The following is an 18,716-nucleotide window of genomic DNA, read 5'->3' on the forward strand; positions in this document are numbered from 1 at the left end:
GGGCCACAGGTCTTAACTCTGCGTGAAGCACAACATTCGCGTCTATCGACTCGGCGGTGGGTGATTGTGGGCCTGCGCTAAACGCCGGCGATGGTTAGGTAAGGCGGTGGTTTTGTCGATTTTAAATCCGGTTATTTGGTTAATTATTTAGCAATGTTATAAAAGCATTGATTGATGTTCCATTTTTTAAAAGCATTTCAATAAATGTCAGTGTTCAGTGTTGCATTATATTTTATTCATTTTAAAAGATTTAGCAACTCTGCCATTGATTGATGAAACTCAATAGTGTTATTTTTCAAGCACCTATTCATTTGGTGGGAACGCTGGCTGGTTCTGGCGAGCACTGAGGGGGCGGGGGAGGAGGGGGGGGGCAACCACCGACATTGTGGTTGCGGTCTGAAGTAATTCTATACGCCTTCTCAAATGGTGGTCAACACAATTTTCCCCTATTTATTTTCCCCTGGCATTTTTGTTAATCGTTTCCTCTTCGTTTTTATCCCCGCTCATTGTTCTACAATTCGATTTCCTTCTTTTTTTCTCGACCCGCGCTTGCTGATAATCCACTGTTTTTTATCACCACACTTGTTTGGGCGGCAGCTGAGCGGCCCGACCCACCGTTTGGCTTCGAACACCCTCTGCTGTCCTCGGTCGATAGATGTTGGTGTTGCCAAGGCTCAGGTCAGCCCCGAGGTCACGACCTCTACCACCGGCCTGTCTGTTCCGGAAGCCTCACTTCCGAGCCGACAGTCTCCGCACGAACCCTTCTGCCCGCCCTCTCTCCCCTCTCTCTCTCTCCGCCGGTCCCAGAGCCCCCACCTGGCGATCGGACCTGGTGTCAGCTGTGCCCAGCGTCTGTGTGCACCTGTGATGACGCGATGACGCCCCCCCCCCCCCGGTAGGAGCGCCAGTGCCAAATTGAGAATTGGCGCACCGCGGACCATGTCAGCATTGCAGACGCGTGATGCCGTCTCGTCGGACGTCTTGAAACGTTGCTGAGAGCCTGACGTGACGGCCTTGTATTTTGCTTTACGTTTTGCTAGCGGGTTGAATGCGAATGGCGGAAATTTGCGTATGCGGTTCAGTGCTGGAACGCAAGGAATCCCTTTGCAGTGTGTGTTGAACTACGCTGTCTCGTCCCTCCCCACCGGCTGGCTGCGTAGCCGGCCGCCGTCTGCCCGGCCGTCTGCCGACCGGCGCCCGCCGAGCACGGCCGGCGTGGCGCGGCACTGCGCCCCGGCCGTGCGCCGTGCCGTGCGCCGTGCTGGCCGCTCGGCGGCGGCGGCTCGGGCGGTCAGTCGGGTCCCGGAGCCGGGCGGGCGAGTGCGGGGCGGCGCCGGCCAGCAGGCGGAGCGTGCTGAGCCGTGTGCAGAGGTGTGTCGTCCAATTGAATGGCGGACGGATTGCGTAGGTAAGAGATGGGAATGGTGGCGACTGGGGACGAGTAATTGTGTGAAGGACGTAACTAGCGGCGAGGAACTGAGCGAACTGGTGAGAGGAGCAGTGACAAGACACTGAGTGAACAAGCACAAATTTGAACGAGCCGGCGATGCAAGCGGTGGCGTGTGACTGAATACTCCAGCGAAAGACGGCGGATCGGTGAGGGAGGGGCCGAATTATCCTACCAAAGACGTGGCGGTGAGTCAACGAGAGACTCGTGATCAGAGTGTGACAGTGAGGGACCAAGAGGGGCATTCGACCGCGGAGCTGTGTCAGCTGGTGTAGAGTGAACGGTGGGATCGGTGCATCGGAATCAGTAGACACGGTGAGTGGTCAGCTGTATGTGGCATTCGGAATCGGAGCGATAGACTGACGTTTTTGGTGTGTCATTGCATTGGGGCGTTCTGTAGTGAGTAGTGACGTCAGGTTTGTTGATGGTTTATCCGGTTTGATGTCCGGGTGCGAGTTGACGGTTGTTGGGACACTGGTTATATCGCTCAGTAGTTTCCTCATCGATCGTGTTAGAGCGAAGGGGGCTAGGAATTCGATATGAAATGAGAAACCATCATCCTTTTTCGTTCATATTTTATTTGCCGTAACGTAACCTACCTATGCTCATGCAGCCAGAGATGCAGCTTGATCTAGCTTGGCAATAAAACTGAACCGAACAGTTATCCCTAAAAGCGACATTTATTTACCTCATTAACCGCTCAAAGCATCGTTTTGAGAGGGGCGTTTTGAAAAGTCAAGGGGCGCCGCATCGCAACTCTTGCGCCTCATAACCTCCGACCCAACTCCGTCTCCACCCGTGCCTGGTAGTGACTGGTCCGCTCGCGCTGTCGAGCTTTGGCACCGTGGCGCGACCGTCGTGCCACCCATGTGCACCCGACACCTGCCCCCTCCCCCTCCCCTCCCCTCCTCTCCCCTCCCCTCCCCTCCTCGCACGTGACCCGGCGGCGGCGGTGAACTAATCGAAGCAACCATCCGACTGCGGTGACCTTTGTTGGCGCCGTGAGTGGCGTCAATTAGAGGTGAAATGCAATCAGACCCCCGGACCGCTGTCCCGCCGGCGCGGATCCGGGTCAGGATTCGGATACAGTTACCGCAGTGGAGTGGATACGGATAGGTACTGGAGTGGATACGGATACCGGTGCAGATACGGAGGGTCACGTGGATTCTTCTGACGCTACGGGATGTGTCGCCTTTGTGTATCGTATCATATGTAGTGTATACTATATACCTCACTATCGTTTAGCAGTGCAATGTTTCGCTTCGCGGCTCGCGTTCACTGTGATCACTGGTCAGGGAAAATTTAGTGGGAGGATGCATACTCTTCGGTGTTCACTGCTGCGACTTGAAGGGGGTGAGAATCCAATTCTCGCCGGCGTCACTCACGATTGTGTGCTGGCGCGGCATTGTTGGGGCTACGGCCTCGAAAGGTATTGATTGCAGTGCGTTTAGGTCTGGTGACCTAATCAAATACTGTACCTACCGTTAATCAAGTGTGCTTCCAGGCAAGTGATCACCTTGGTTCTGTGAGCGTCGGCCCACCGTGGGCTAATAACGATAGCTTCCCTAATTAAATCGGTGGTTATTACGGAACCCAAAATAGCGGATTTTCCGGCTCAGCCAGTCTGCTTCCTGTCTGACCCATTGAGTCTAATTTGTCGTTCGGTCTAGGTTGTTTTTCAGTCTGGCTTGTCATTCAGTCTGGGTTGTCATGCAACATGGTTCCGCATGTTCAGTCTGACTCGTCATTCAGTTTGACTCGCCCTCAATCAGTCTGACTCCTGATTCGGTCTGACTCTTTCCTGTCTAGCTCGACTTGTTCACCGGCATGACCCCTCCGAAGCCAGTCTGACCGCAGTACCACCCTGACCCAGTGCTGTTCTCTGACCTTTGACCCGGCTTTGACCTCAAGAGTTCGTAACTCTCGCAATCGAGACGTGGGTAACACCGCAATTGCAACAGGATTAGCGGCACCGGCAGCGCTGGCGTGGGGAAAGAGGGGATCTTTCACCCGGGTCACAGCCAAGGGGCGGGCCACCACCTGTCTACCATTCACAGGTCTTTCGTGTAGGGAAGCCCGTGCTCTGTTCCCATCCCCTGGCCTAGGAGAGGTCAGGGAGGATCTCTTGCACATGGCTTGCACGGGGCTGTGGTTGGTCACATCACAGGTCGACCTGAACCTTGCGACCGTCAGGCTGTTTTCGCGCTCGTGAACTGTTAGCCAGGAGGTGAGACTGTAGTCGACCCGAACCTTGTGGCTGTCGGTGTGTTTTCGCGCTCGTGAGTCGTGTAAGCTGGGGTAAGAGGTGTGGTCGGGCTAGTAGGTCGACCTGTACCATTGTTGGTCCGAAGGCTCTGGGACACACGGTTGTTAGCTGGGGCGTTCCACGACAAATCGACAAATAAAAAATTAAATTTGCACCCTCATATTTTATTCTTCGTTGAAAACTGGTGTAAGGGGTTGTGATGGGCGGGGAAGCCAGCTGTGGCAAGGATTTTTTTCTTCGAACAACTGTTTCCGAGATATAGCCTCGGGCAATTTCTGGATTTCGCGCTGGAGCCCTATGTTTGGCGGCCTATAACTCAGAAACTATCGTTTTTTTACGATAAAAACTTAATATGGTTCAACTCACAATCAACCAACAAACATTTTGGCTATCTCAGATTTTCAATTTTTGAAAATTTTGATCACGTGACCTTTTGTCCTATTTTTCAAAGAGTGACCTTGATATTTTCCCCACTGAAAGTTGCAATTTTGTCTGATGACGATTAAAGCCTTATCAATTGTCATTCATATGCGATAATAAAAAAGTGGTTATCGCCCTGCGTTGACCTCAGGTCAGGTCATTTTTATGACCTGTCCATTATTACGAGCGGGAGCGACAGCGAGATCTCGAGAATAAAGCAAGATAGCGACAAGCGGTAAACGGTAAAGGGTACACACGGATAAGGTCTATAATTTTTACTAAGGTCATTTTCAGGTCAGGTCAAAGATGACGTCACAGGAGCTAAAAGGAAGTCAAAATAGCGGCACTATGCATATATATGAAGTTTTTCTCAAATAACTTTCAAGGTATCCCAGCTAGGAACAAACTAATGGCACCATCGTGATCCTCTCGTCGATCCGCATCGAAACATATGTATGTTGACCTCGAAAGGTCGAAAGGTCAAAAGTTGACCTTAGATCACGTGACCTAATGTCAACTTTTGACCTTTCGACCTTTCGAGGTCAACAAACATATGTTTCGATGCGGATCGACCAGAGGATCACGATGGTGCTATTAGTTTGTTCCTAGCTGGGATACCTTGAAAGTTATTCGAGAAAAACTTCATATATATGTATAGTGCCGCTATTTTGACTTCCTTTTAGCTCCTGTGACGTCATCTTTGAACTGACCTGAAAATGACCTCAGTAAAAATTATAGACCTTATCCGTGTGTACCCTTTACCGTTTACCGCTTGTCGCTATCTTGCTTTATTCTCGAGATCTCGCTGTCGCTCCCGCTCGTAATAATGGACAGGTCATAAAAATGACCTGACCTGAGGTCAACGCAGGGCGATAACCACTTTTTTTTATTATCGCATATGAATGACAATCGATAAGGCTTTAATCGTCATCAGACAAAATTGCAACTTTCAGTGGGGAAAATATCAAGGTCACTCTTCGAAAAATAGGAAAAAAGGTCACGTGATCAAAATTTTCAAAAATTGAAAATCCGAGATAGCCAAAATGTTTGTTGGTTGATTGTGAGTTGAACCATATAAAGTTTTTATCGTAAGAAACCAATAGTTTCTGAGTTATAGGCCGCCAAACATAGGGCTGCAGCGCGAAATCCAGAAATTGCCCGAGGCTATATCTCGGAAACAGTTGTTCGAAGAAAAAATCCTTGCCACAGCTTGCTTCCCCGCCCATCACAACCCATTAAACCAATTCTAAGCAAAAAATAAAATATGAGGGTGCAGGGCACTTGTCGATTTGTCGTGGAACGCCCCAGCTGTGAGTTGGGACTGTGGTCGGCCTGTGCCCTGCAGAAGCTGTCTGATTATGTTCGCGCTCGTGTTGTTAGCTGGGAGGTTGGACTGTGGTGGGCCTATACCCTGCAGCAGTAGTCGGGCTGTTTTCGCGCTCGTGTTGTTAGCTGGAAGGTGGGGCTGTGGTCGGCCTGTGCTCTGCAGCAGCTGTCTGACTATGTTCGCGCTCGTGTTGTGAGCTGGGAGGTGGGGCTGTGGTCGCCCACGCAGTGCTGGAAATGAGGCCGCTTTCTGGTCCCGGCGTTTTATTCTCCTCGCGGGTTGATCGCGTCCAGCGTTTAGCCTTTCGGGTCCCACTCAGGGTCGTGGTTGTTTTCGCCGCTCGCCCTAGTCGAGATGCAAAGTTAATAGTCACACGAAGCTTATTTAGGGCCAGCCAAACCAGTCTAATCTGGAGTTACTGTTAAATGCATGCATATAGATGAAGGAAAAAGGTTTTGTAGAATCGATTAATTTCGAAGTCGTATATTCAGAGGCCCCAAATAAACTTCGTGCGACTATCAACTTTGCATCTCGAATGGCCCGAGCGGCGAAAACAACCGCGGCTCTGAGAGGGTCCCGAAAGGCTAAGCGCTAGACGGGGCTAACTCACCCGGAGAATAAAACGCCGGGACCAGAAAGCGGCCTCATTTCCAGCACTGCGCCCACGTCGACCGCCGCCGGCCACGGTGCGGTATAGGATCTCAGAGGGTGTAGGGCGAATCGTGGGCGGTCTGGGCCTAATGGAACCCTGACATGGGAGCATAGGTGGCGAAGGCACATGTGAGGCTGGGTGCAGGCGGGTGTTATAGAGTCACGACTGCCAACGAGATAATACGTCAGTATAAGGTCCTTATCACTAAACGGAAGATTAGCTGTAGATTTGTGCCCATATTTGTATGACGGTTGCCGTATTTATTATGTTTTAGCCTTTATATTTAGTCTCAATGTAGCGGCTAGGTAAAAACTACCGAACGGACTAGTCCGTTTTCAGTTTTGCACGACTCCACTGTTTGTTGAAGACATTTGATGGCAGTTGCTGACTTTCTGCCGCGCTATTGCGGGAGCGACTGGCAGGGCTTCACGTGACGGGTCGCTTTCATTGGGTAAACGTTCCTGTTCTCATCCATTTCCTCGGACTAAAAGTGCCTCCTAAACAACTCCAGTGCAAACATCAGAGACCGCCGTTTGATTGAGGCTGACCTGATTCTGTGCTCCAAGATAGCTTGAGTTTGATGTCGGCGAGATTATTTCCAAACCGTGGGAAGAGCAAAGAACGCCGCAGATTATGAAGCTCTGTCACCGTGAGTGATAATCATAGATCTGGCACGACTCACGATTCTGAGAGCAGACTCGGTGTCCTCTCTGGCCGATTCCGTTAATCGTGATAATTTGGCGGTGCACGGGTGGCTCGTTACAGACGTTTTGCGGTATTTGTGACTGGAAGAGACTGTCAACTGCTGCAAAAGGCACATTGTTCAACGCCCGCCGGTGCACAGTGGCCAACTCTAGCGCAATTGGCGCCGTCTGGTTTTCGAGGTTAAGTGGTGCTCGAGATATGAATCGGAGGCGATTGTACCGTGTTTTCTGGGGCGCACAATTGAGTTTGTGGCGGTTTGCGATGGAGTCTGACGCGCTGTCGAGCGCATCAGTGTAACTGGCGTGTTTACAGCGATGATCTGTCATCACTCGCAGAAAGATGCCCTGTACACATACTGTAGAACACGCCGTTTCTGCTTGTAGGTGCGCGGCTGGGGCTTGCATGGTCGAAACTGTTTGCAGCGCCGTGGAATCCATGCTGAATGTGGATCGCCGAGGCTTTGAGGAAAACTGCGCCGCAGCAGACTTGTTGCATGTAGAAGCTGCAAAAAAGGTCATTGAATAAAAGAAATAGCGTCACACCAAGGGCGTCGCTGTCACAAACGGGTCCACTGGTCTGGACGGGCCTAATGACGGCTCTTTTGGGGCGTCCTGAACAGACTATACCCAGTGAAACTATAGGAATGTTATTTGTTAACTGTAGCGGGGGTATCTGTCATCTGTCTCTCAATCTTCCGCTTGTCGGGAAGTATGCGCACGATTCGGCCACACTGGAAGAAGTGCATTACAGGGTGGGATGGACAAATTGAGACACGTTTCTACGCGGTTGTACGCCTCGGCTATAACCGCAATCTGATTGGTCGCATCGCTGGCACGGCCCTCAGATGCTATAAAAGCGAGGGTGACCCAAGGTCAGGTCAAATCATGTCTGGTCGCGGAGCCGAGTACGATCGCCGAGCCGCCGTGCTCCAGGCGCTGCGCGCAGGGAGGAGCCCGGCGGAGATCAGCGAGTTCCTGCGTGTCCCACGGAGCACGGTGTACCGCATTGCCAAGCGTGTGCGGGCGCAGGAGGGCGGTGGAGATGGCGAGGATGAAGGAGAGGTGACTCCCGAGCGTAAAAAGCGTAAATCAGGGCCTGGGAAGAAGAGAACGCCGGCGTTTCTGCAGCAACTCCAGGCTCTGATCGAGGAGGAAGTCACGAGAAGAAGTCTCTCAGGATCAAGGAAGTCTCGTGACTTCCTTGATCCTGCTCTGGATCAAGGAAGTCACGAGAGGAGCTGGATATGTCTTCCAGCAAGACTCAGCACCCGCACACGCAGCAAAGAAGACGCAGGAGTGGTGCCGGCAGAACATGCACCTGACGTGGACCAAGGAGTTCTGGCCCCCCAACTCTCCGGACCTCAACCCCCTGGACTACTTTGTCTGGGGCGAAGTTGAGAGGGTCTCCAACAAGAGCCCCCACCCCTCCAGGGAGGCTCTGAAGCGGACCATCGAGGAGACGATGGCGGCCATGGGCCGAGCTGTCGTGAAGCGCGCGTGCGGCAGGTTCAGGAGCCGGCTGGAGAGGATGGTGGCGGCAGAGGGAGGGTTTATCGAGTGAGATTGCTCTACAACGATGCCAGTGTCACGAAATAAATATATTTCTGACTGATTGTTTTTTGGTTAACCGGCAAACTGCATTTGAATTGATAAACACAATGTGTCTCAATTTGTCCATCCCACCCTGTAGATGTCCTGTGCATGATGTATGAAACTGACCATCGTGCACCTAGCCATGACTGTAGGAGTGAAGGCACATGAATTTGGTAATTCAGGATCGTCGCTGCCTGCCGTCTACAATTCTACATGCTGCGGTCTCTGCCTTCTCCCGTCCATAGTTCATCGTTCATCTTCCATTTATCGTCCACTCACTATCCACTGTCCACCGTGCGTCTCTGCATTTATCTTTAGTATCCACATATCCCACAAACCTATGTCCACCGTTCACTTATCACCTCCCACCCCTAGCCTTCCACGATTCAACCACTTTATTCCTACCACTCAGCCACTTTATTCCTACCATTCCTACCACCTTCCACTACTATCCACTTCCCACCATCCACCCCTCACCATCTCCCCACTGACCTCACCAGACCACCCGGTGTCCACCAGACGACGCCGGCTGTGCCATTGCAGTGTTGGTCGCGCGCGAGCCGCGACCCTGCGGTGGCCTCGACAATAGGCGCGTCGCAATCCCACCGTCGCCACCACCACGTGCCGCATTCCTCGAAGTGTGATGCAACGGCCCCGCGCGCCCGTGGTCGTACGCCCGCGCCACCGTGCGGCCGCAGCTGGGTCCACCTGATGTCTGTCTGACTCCCGACCGGTCGTGTAGAGTCTGATGGTGACCAGTCGACGGAGGTCCGTGGTTTGGTTTGGATTGGGTCGGCTGGTTCGATGCCTGTGTGGTTTTCCCGTCCCAGTGGGGCTCAGGTGCGGTCAATTATGCAGCGCTATTGAGTGACCTCTGGCTGAACGTTCAATGTGACCGGCGGCCGCTCGGCGCGGCGCAGCGGGTGCGGGCGGTTCCCGACGCCGACTCGTCGATTTTCCGATGATTTTTTCGCTGTCGATGGATGATTAGCTATAGATCAGCGGCGTCGATGTTGACCGTCGGTCCCTGTCGATGTCGATGTCGGCGTTGCGATGTGGCAGGAACGCTGGGTGAATCAGTGGCGGCGGTGAGACCTCGGGACCGCCGTGGACCGTGGGTGAGTCAGGGCCGGTCGGCGACGGGTCGGGGTCGCGCCGGGGACGGGTGGTGACATGCGTACCGTTCGGGTCGAGCGTGCAGCCGCGGTGACTGGCGCGCGACCCTGACCGGCCGACTGCAGTGAGTTAGGTCCGCTGCAGTCTGTATGACATTTGTCAGGGCCGTCGGTATTCCCAGCCCCGGTCAGAATGGTAGACTAGTCGACGGTCTGTATGACCGATCATTGTGACTCGCGCGAAATTCAATGGAGGAGTCAGCGATGCGTTTTATTGCATTTTATTGATGGTCGCATATCATCACAACGGCCGGAGTTCTAGGCTGAGAACCGCAACGCTATTAATTTTGCATGGCGGCCTCCACAATCCACGTGTTTCTGCCAATCATACTCCTGACGGCGCGCGTGTGAAAAGATAAATAATCGACGAGCCCACGTCTTTTTGGAGCGACCGCGTCATTTGTCTTGTATATTTCCATTCATGTTTGTTTCCTTTTAATATATATTTCAATTTCATCCTTATACCTTTTAGTCATGCTTACGAAGCTCTCTTTTCCTGGCCCTTTCATGTGCAACGTTCAATCACGATCCGTGGTCTTCAATGGCTCAAGAGTTATGCCATGAGAGTGGGCATATTATGCACGTTTCGGATTACTGAGTGTGCTGAATGGGTGGGCGCTTAGGCCTGAATCAGCTTACCCAGGCCTGAGAGTGCGCCAGTCGCTCTCTTTTGACTGGGAACAAAAGGGGTCAGTGCGTCTTTACCGGCCAGCGTCCGCGTCGTGTTGCGTGCGTGGTCTGGCCGCGGTCGACCTTGCTGTGCGGGTGGCCGCCGGTCCGCGGCCGTCGCAGGGTGCGTGTTCGCCGGTGCGTGTGTCCCTGCTGCGTATGAGGCAGTGCGTGCGAGCGGCGTGCGTGCGCCGAGGAGTCAGCACTGACGGAGCGACCCTCCGCTCTGAGGAGGCTCCGCGCCCGCCGGCGGCGACTCTCGGAGCCCGGACCCGCCCCCCGATCATCACTCACCCTCACGGCTGAAGGGGAGGCGTCTGGCCGTAACAGGCGAGGCAGAGAGGCTGCGGGGACGGCTGTGACAGCGGCGGCGGGCCGTCGGACCGTGCTCTAATGCCGTGTGTCTGTCGTGACAGACGCTGAGACGTCGCCGCCTCCCGGGCCGCTCAGAGCGGTCGCTGACATACGAGTACACGTAACCGCAGGCTGTCAACGGGACAGAGTGTGTGTTGTCGAAAACTGGCCCCCGACCGGCGCGTTGCGACCTCCAGTCTGGAAGGCGGCTTAGGTCGCCGGCGGCCCAGCGGTTACCGTCCGTTTTTCGCGGTCTAGATCCGACTCCGATTGTCTGTGATCGGCTGTAACCGGTGTTTTATTTTGTAAATCACCGCTGTTATATCCCGGTTTGGTCACAGTTTCACTTCCAGAGCTAACAGCAAATCACTCGGACACGGGATTGTCTCGGTTGATTTGCACCCGAATATTTTTCAATACGTTTTAAAAAAACATTACACCCGAATGGCGAGTCTGTGGCTGGAATCGGTCCTTATTTGCCGTTGTTTGATGAGTGTCGCGATGGTATCTGCCGTGTTGTGTCTGTGACCCGCGCCATCACCGTGACTGAACTCCTGTTTCGTGACTGCTGCCGCCCATAACTCCTATTTCGTGACCTTGTCGTGACTCCTGTTCGTGATTCTGACGAGGATCGACCACCGCGGCAGACTATCGGCTGTCGAACTGACCGCTATCGCCAGTCAACCCGGCACTATCTTTCTGTACTATCACTGTATGTGCATATACCATGTGCTGCCGGATCTAATATCGCACACGACTTAACGGCATTACAGCCGGGTTTGCTCGTGGGATTTTGTCAATGGGAAGGGGAACGCCTTCCGGTCTCTCTCTCTCTCTCTCTCTCTCTCTTTCTCTCTCTCTCTCTCTCTCTCTCTCTCTCTCTCTCTCTCTCTCTCTCTCTCTCTCTCTCTCTCTCTCTCTCTCTCTCTCTTTCACTCACTCACACACACACACACACTCTTGTTTCCTTTTACTAATGCTGTTATGATGCACATCGGTTGACTAGTATTTTATTTACAAGCGTAGCATTATTGTCATTTGGCACGAATGTTCTGTGTTCGTTCACTTGAATAAAAATCATCTCACACTGATATCTGTCAAAGTTTGAACTATTGGCTCGTAGCTAAATAATGCTTGTGAGAAGTAATAGATAATGGTATTGTTCAGCTCGTCGATCGCTCAACAGCGGCGTAGTTCTCCTCGGTATCGCCAATAACGCTCAATGTAGCTTGTTGCACGAAACAGGGACCATTGATTCGAGCGATGCAATTGTCCAATTAATTGCATTGCTCTCCTATCTAAGCGTCTCAGGCTAATGTACTTTCGGTGCCTGCCGGGACTAGATATGTCTGCTGCAGCAATTGTGCGCTATTTATAAAACTTTCTGTAGTAATGCCAAAAGTCCAGTACACTCAGATGCCTCTATTCACACCCGTACCCGCTCGTGTCCCGGAGCGCACTGCCCGGCTTCACCACATTAGCCTAGATCATACCTCTGTACACGTCATATCACGTCATATCACGTCATTCTGAACCCTAGACAAAGGCTGATCAATTTCTCCCTCCGCCGACTCACCGGCGCCATAAGACCCTGGCTCGCAATACGACGCGCACCATCATCGCTCGAACCACGCAATGACTAAGACACAGACTACACCTCACCCTGATCCTCAAGATCATCACTTCCGCTGCTGCTGTTTAACGCATCAATCGGCACCACGTGGCCGAAGAAGTCAGGCGGCCGCCGATTACGCTGACCTCGGCGCACCACCCTTTCGCCGCTGTCGCTCTCAGACCGGCCGCACTCACCACCCGCATCATCAGCCTCCTCCACCGGGCGCCCCGGCGCGCCATCGCCCTCATAACCGAATGTCATGACGACCGGGGACCCGGCACGGTCCTCCTCCGCTTCCTGTGGGCCCCCGCTGCCCCGGTCGAGGGTCCGAGGGCCTGCTGCTAGTCCCCCGGTGTCACCGCAGTGGCGGAGGTCTCTGATGTGCCAAGGCACGCCGCCCACTTCAACCACCTGCGGCGACACCACGCCAGACACCGTTCCTCGAACCGACCGCTCGGTGCAGCGGGTGCCCGGCCGCCTCACCCACACGGCGTCCCCCACCTGGAAGTCACCCTCCCGCCGGGCTGGCGGCCGTCCTATCACGGCCTCCTCGGACGCTCCGGCGGTAGCTCTTTGTCTCACGGCGTCCCTCACAGGGTAGCGGTAGATGCCGTTGGCGGGCGCCTCAGCCGCCGTCCCGCCGTCACGGGGCGTGATATTGTACAGGTGCACGGCCTCTCCGATGCCACACTTCTTCCGCGCCGCGATCACTTTGACACTGCGGTGGTTCCGCTCCACGATGGAGTTCCCGCTGGGGCGATGCACTGCGCGGAAACGCAGCAGCACTCCCCAGCGGGCAGCGAAAGCGGCGAACTGACGACTGCGGAAAGCGGTGTCGTTGTCCGCCAGAAGCTCAGCCGGTGCGCCTCGCTCCGCGAACACTTGTTCGAGTTCACTCGTGACTGTCGCCGCGTCCGACCGCCGCAGCAGCCTCCACACACAAAACCGTGACGGGCCACAGTCTATCACCGACAAGTAGGACTGACCACCGTAGTGCGTGACATCGATGGCCAGCCGGTCCCACGTCCCCTCCACAGCCAGCGACCCGTGCCTCCAGGTCACCGGCGCCGGGTCAACCGCGCGGCAGACGTCACAGGCCGTCACCACTTCCCTGACCACTTTCCGGGAAATCGACGATGACACATCCCGACGCGCGAAATACAGCGTTCGTCGGACACCCGGGTGACCCGCCCTGACATGTACGTCAGTGACGGCCTGTCGGAAGTCCACGGTAACGGCGCCGCCGCCGTCTCCCACTTCCGATCCAACCACTGCCGCTGCTGCCACTGGCTGTCCATCGCTCGGCCGCTGGTCCGCTGGCTGCGAGTCCTGACGCAACCACAGGGACGGCACTCGGGTCAGCGTGTCCGAACGGTTCTGAGACGAGCGGACTAGAGACACGGTGAGAGAAATGCCCAGCTCTGCGACCAGCTGCCTGATGACGTCGACCCGCCGGCGGATAAGCATCTCTCCATGTGCCTTGGTTCGCAGTCTCGCGCGCCCGCTCAGAGCGTCGCTGACCCACCGGTGAACAGTGGCGGAGTCCGTCTTCAGCTCGATGGTCTTCATGTCCCACGCCAGGGCCAGGTTGATGCCCCGCACGGCGGCGTCGAGCTCCGCCATGTTGATGTGGGTGGCCTCGTCCCGGCGGAGCCAGCACGCGTCCTCGATGACGTCACCTCCCTCGCTCTCCAGCACGACGCCGGCGGCTATCGAGCTAGCGTCCGTCCACAGTACGGCGCGGTGCCCAGTCACGCACCACTGCCCACGGGCCGGGTCCTCGCTCGCCAGTCGCTCAGCCACGTGCTTCAGCTGTTCCCGCAGGGCCGCGTCGTGTGTGACGTCATCCCACCCGCGTGTGAGAGAGTTGACACGACGCTTCAGCCACGCTGTCGCTGGTCTCAGCCAACCGCAGACCGGCAGGTGCGCCACGATACGACCACACCATGAAAACACGGAGCGCCGCGTCATTGCCGCGGGCGGTGAGCCGACTGGGTTGTCACGCCTCCAGGCCAGCCCACCCCCGACTGGCTCCACACGCAGTCCCAGCAGCCGCGCTCCGTCCGCAGCCCGCTCCGGCGGCTTACACTGGAGCCCATAGCTCGCGAAGTGGGCGATCACGCGCTCCGCGCTCACCACGTCCTCATTGACGCACAGATCGTCGACGTACGGTATGACGGCGCCCTGCATCACTGGGTCCTGTTGCAGCACCGTCCGCACCACCGCCTTCATGATGAGAGGCGCGACGTTGAGCCCGAATCCGACACGGGTAAGAGCGTACCTTTGGCCATCAATCACGACTGTCTGAAACGGCCACAGCCGACGATCGGTCCTGAGCTGCAAGTACGCCCTCTTCAGGTCGACGACGGCGACGTTGGCCCCGTGCCGCCGCCATTTCCTCAGCGTGTCGGCACATACGTCAGCGTCGGCCGTGTGTGCCTCCACATGGCTGTTGAGCTCGCGGCAGTCTAAGACTGGTCGTACTTTAGTCTTGTTCTGCTGTTCAACAGCCATGAGAGGGATCAGCCCACGCGGCGGCCCGTCCACCGTCTCGTCGTACGGCTCCAGCCAGCCGTTGTCGATCCATGTACGGAGTTCAGCATCAAACTCCTGCCGTGCCTCGGCCGGCACGCCGTACTGGGGGACACCGTTCCTCAGGCACCCTGGCTCCGCCCCGTTCCGCCACTTCCACGCCACCGTCCAGTGTTGACTTTTCGCGTCATAAGTGACCGTGAAGTCTCGCTCTTCCACGGTCAACGCCGGGGGCGTCACGGCGCTGCATCGCGGCGGCACCCCTCCCGGGCCCGGCACGGCCACGTCGGGCCTCTCGCTGGCACCGAACACCACATCGTCCGCCGCCCGCACTGTCACCCCGCCCAGCGCCGCGATGCCGGTCATCCCCACCAGCATATCCACGCCCAGTGGTTTGTCCGGCACTACCACGGCGCTGAGCGTCACCGCGGGCCCGCCGCTCTTCAGCTGAACCGCCACCTCCGTTACTCCGCTGCTTGGCAGCCGGGACCCGTTGACGGCCATTACAGTCACGCCGCACCGTCTCCAGCTCGCGCAGCACGACTCGTGGATGATGGTGCAGCTGCAGCCCGAGTCGATGACAGCCACTCTGCGCTGCCCATTCACCAGCAGCTGCACCGTCGGTAGCGCGCCTCTTACTCTTGGGCTGCCCGAGAGGAGGTTGGCGCAGACACCGCCTCTCCTGACGCGTTTCCCGGCATCCGTTCCGGGCAGCGTGCCGCGGCGTGTCCTGGCTGCTCGCACCGGAAACAGATGATGTCCGCTCTCCTCTCCGCCCGGCAGTCACGAGCGAAGTGACCGGCTCGACCGCAGCGGTAACACCGTGATGACGCCGGCGTGTGGCGGGAACGGGCCGGCGCAGCGGCGGCAGCGGCTGCAGCGACGGCATTCTCTGCCATCAGCGCCCGAGCCCGCTCCACCAGCTCGGCCAGCGTCAGGCTCTCCATGCGGCAGCCGGCCCTCAAGGTATGCCTCGCCGCATCCGGGAGACCGGCCACGAAGCCGCACATCAGCGCCGTGTCGCCGAGCCCGCCGAACAGGGAGGCCAGCCGCCGCAGGTCTGCCAGGTAGACGTCGACGCTCTCGCCGACACGAAGTCTTCTCGCCGTGAACTCCTCGTACGCCTGGAACTTATCCACAGCGAACGCCCGCAGCAGGGCAGCTTTGACGGCAGAGTACTGCAGCTTCTCCTCGGGCTTCAGCTGCTGGTAGACGCTGAAGGCTCCGCCGGTCAACCGCAGGGGGACGACGGTTTGAATGTCGGACACTCCGCGCAGCTGACAGACGAGCTCCGTCTTATCCAGCCACTCTTCCACAGAGGCGTTACCGCCATCGAACTCGGGGATTAGCCGCATGTCCAGCGCAGAACTTGCCACAGCGCTTTCCTGTGACATGGTCGCCGAAATAGCTTGTAGTAATGCCAAAAGTCCAGTACACTCAGATGCCTCTATTCACACCCGTACCCGCTCGTGTCCCGGAGCGCACTGCCCGGCTTCACCACATTAGCCTAGATCATACCTCTGTACACGTCATATCACGTCATATCACGTCATTCTGAACCCTAGACAAAGGCTGATCAATTTCTCCCTCCGCCGACTCACCGGCGCCATAAGACCCTGGCTCGCAATACGACGCGCACCATCATCGCTCGAACCACGCAATGACTAAGACACAGACTACACTTTCTTCCAGGAATGTCTATTCTCAGCATAAGCCAGGCTTAACTTAGTGAATCCACTATTGTCAGGGCATTACAGCAAATCCAGAAGACGTTACCTGAGATAAAAAAGAGCTCCAGATTTAGCCCATACCATATCGGGTTGCCAAAGCATTACCTGTGGGCTGTGACCAGATTGAGTTCACGAGGCTCCTCTATAATCTGTTTTTTTTTTGTGACCTTACAATCCCCCGATCCCCCTCATGCCCTGATGACCGATCGGACATACATAGACCTTTCCTTTCGTGACCCGCGTCCATCCGTGATTTATGTCCTTCACGTACCCCCTCCCCCGTCCCCCGTGTCCGATCTTTGACGGGTGGCCAACGGAGCCAATAAGCATGGCACGGACGGCAGTCGGCGCGGCACGGCCGAGCAGACTGCCCGCCGGTCGATAGTTGTGCCATTTGAACCCGCCGACTGACTGCGGCTCGCCGGCTGAGGCTCGGCGGCTCGGCTGGAGTGTGGGTGGCTGGTAATCTGTATGAGGTTAGCTCAGCGATGTGCAGTGTGAGATGAGATTTGTGGCTCTCTGTGTTCGTGTGTCGATGATTTGTTCCACTTGCTCTACTGTGCTTTTGGCGGATACAATCGGATCTGTCTTACTCCAGCCGGTCTGCGAAGACGAAAAGCGGTGAATAAAAGCTCGTAACGTGACACATCTTAGGCGGGCTAGTCAGTCTTATGAGAAAGGTCAGGTCAGATTATAGGAAGCCATATGTGGTGTCATTTTGCCAGAATTCAGGCAAGGACTTCCAGAATGACCTTTTAGGTTAAGCGATACAAGGCCAAGGTCAGGTCACAGGGAGAAGCCACGTTTCGAGCCAAGATAAGAGCGATGTTGCAATCAGGATAGCACCTCATCCTATCGATAAAAACCTTCAAAAATCGTTTGGTATGCTTCGTGGTTTCGTAGAGGCTTTTAAGATAGACGGCTGGGCTGTAGATGCTGGTCTTTTTTAACTCCCATCCCATCTCTTCATTTTTTATTAGAGTTAGCTACTTAGTAGTAGCAAATTGCACTTATTTAATAATTCGCAATTTAACCGAGAGCTGGAGTTTTGCTAGATGTTTGATTGCTTGGCTGCTTCTGACGGAATACTGAGTAAAAAGATGTGATTAAGTCGTGCTCTTCCCTGAATTTTATTGACTTTTTGTCTTGTCGAGATGACTTTCCTAAGAGACCGTCTGGTGCATTTCTTCTGTAAAGTAAGTGACGGTATTAGCATTCCGAGGACAGTGCCTTTCTCTACTTACCAAGCCGGATGCGAATACGTTGCAGCCCAATATCCGCCTTGTGACGGGCTCAAAGCATTGTCAATTCTGTCTAATACCTGCTAGATAGGCACATGCTTTTGGAAGGTGCCCGAGCCTTTTCTTGTGTTGATTTTTTTGTAATCGAATTATTTTCCCAGTCTATGTATCGCCCCGTGCCAGGTCCGTTGTCCATTACTGGGTGCCGTTGTTTGTATGTTAATCTCACTGTCCAAGACCGCCTGGTCCCACTGATATAGTCTCGCCCCAGGTCTCGTCAATAGTCTCGCCCCGGATCCGGTTCCCGTCATACTCACTGGGTCTTTTCGTCGCCCTGCGTGGTTCCCCCGCCGCAACAGCCACGCATGGGGATTTGTAAAGGCCGCGGCATTGACTTGCGAATGAAGAAACTGGAACAGCCAGCTATTCACGCCCCGTGGAGGTTCCTGCGCGGAGTTCCTGGAAGTTGGTGGTTTGCTGCACTCGCTGAGCACACAGCCATATTACTGTTTGGATAATTTCGCAGTGCCTGAATTGCCGCGCGTACCCTGTAAATTGGCTACATTGATGGATCGCTCTGGCTCTGGGGACAGATTCAGAGAGCGCCGTCAAAATTGACGCGCTCTGCAGGCGGGCGGTATTGTTGGGTCGATCAGCCGTTTCGGCCGTTTGCTAAATTTGCAGCGAGACTTTTCCGTGACCCGGGCACCGAGCAGGCGGCGGGACGGACGCTGCCGATCGCTGTCGGCGTCGACACGAGCTGCCTCTAACGGCGCCAGACGACGAGCGTTCTGCCCCCGCCGCCGCCCCCCCTCTGGCCTCCCCCTTCCCCCAAGACTCCGCCTTCGTCCCATCTCACGCCTATTGAATCGGCATAGTCAGCTCTCGGTATTTCAGCAAATCAGCAAAACGTGACAGACGAAAGGGCGCTGAGGGTGGCCAGAGGTGCCAGATATGAGAATATGTGTGGGCTCGTGTGGGTGGCTTGTGA

General features: G+C 55.4%; 3 protein-coding genes across 5 annotated transcripts in view; 1 reads left to right on the top strand and 2 right to left on the bottom strand.

Moving 5' to 3' along the window:
- Positions 1-18,716, top strand: part of LOC122389246 (adenylate cyclase type 9-like) — a 78,016-nt gene that overhangs the window by 15,511 nt on the left and 43,789 nt on the right. The window contains exon 1 of one of the 3 annotated variants that reach the window (XM_043381105.1): positions 1,294-1,762. The exons of the other annotated variants lie outside the window; for them this stretch is intronic. The gene's annotated coding sequence lies outside the window, so the exon portion shown is untranslated. Of the gene's footprint in view, positions 1-1,293; positions 1,763-18,716 lie in introns of those variants that run through there. 3 annotated transcript variants of the gene reach the window in all.
- On the bottom strand, positions 12,259-15,258 carry LOC122389252. The gene has a single exon (XM_043381112.1). It carries the CDS (start codon positions 15,256-15,258, stop codon positions 12,259-12,261), a length of 3,000 nt encoding a protein of 999 aa, XP_043237047.1.
- LOC122389248 lies at positions 15,377-16,148 on the bottom strand. Its single transcript, XM_043381106.1, has 2 exons — positions 15,477-16,148; positions 15,377-15,404 (listed from the first exon to the last, which is right to left on the bottom strand). The coding sequence occupies exons 1-2, from the start codon at positions 16,146-16,148 to the stop codon at positions 15,390-15,392; spliced, it is 687 nt and encodes a 228-aa protein (XP_043237041.1). The 3' UTR covers positions 15,377-15,389.

This window comes from Amphibalanus amphitrite, unplaced genomic scaffold, assembly GCF_019059575.1.
Source record: "Amphibalanus amphitrite isolate SeventyFive unplaced genomic scaffold, NRLGWU_Aamphi_draft 000350F_arrow, whole genome shotgun sequence".
NCBI classification, from domain to species: Eukaryota; Metazoa; Arthropoda; class Thecostraca; order Balanomorpha; family Balanidae; genus Amphibalanus; species Amphibalanus amphitrite.

Coding starts and splice junctions, on each gene's coding strand:
- LOC122389252 (XM_043381112.1), bottom strand. CDS start 15,258: ATGGCCGTCAACGGGTCCCGGCTGCCAAGCAGCGGAGTAACGGAGGTG.
- LOC122389248 (XM_043381106.1), bottom strand. CDS start 16,148: ATGTCACAGGAAAGCGCTGTGGCAAGTTCTGCGCTGGACATGCGGCTA.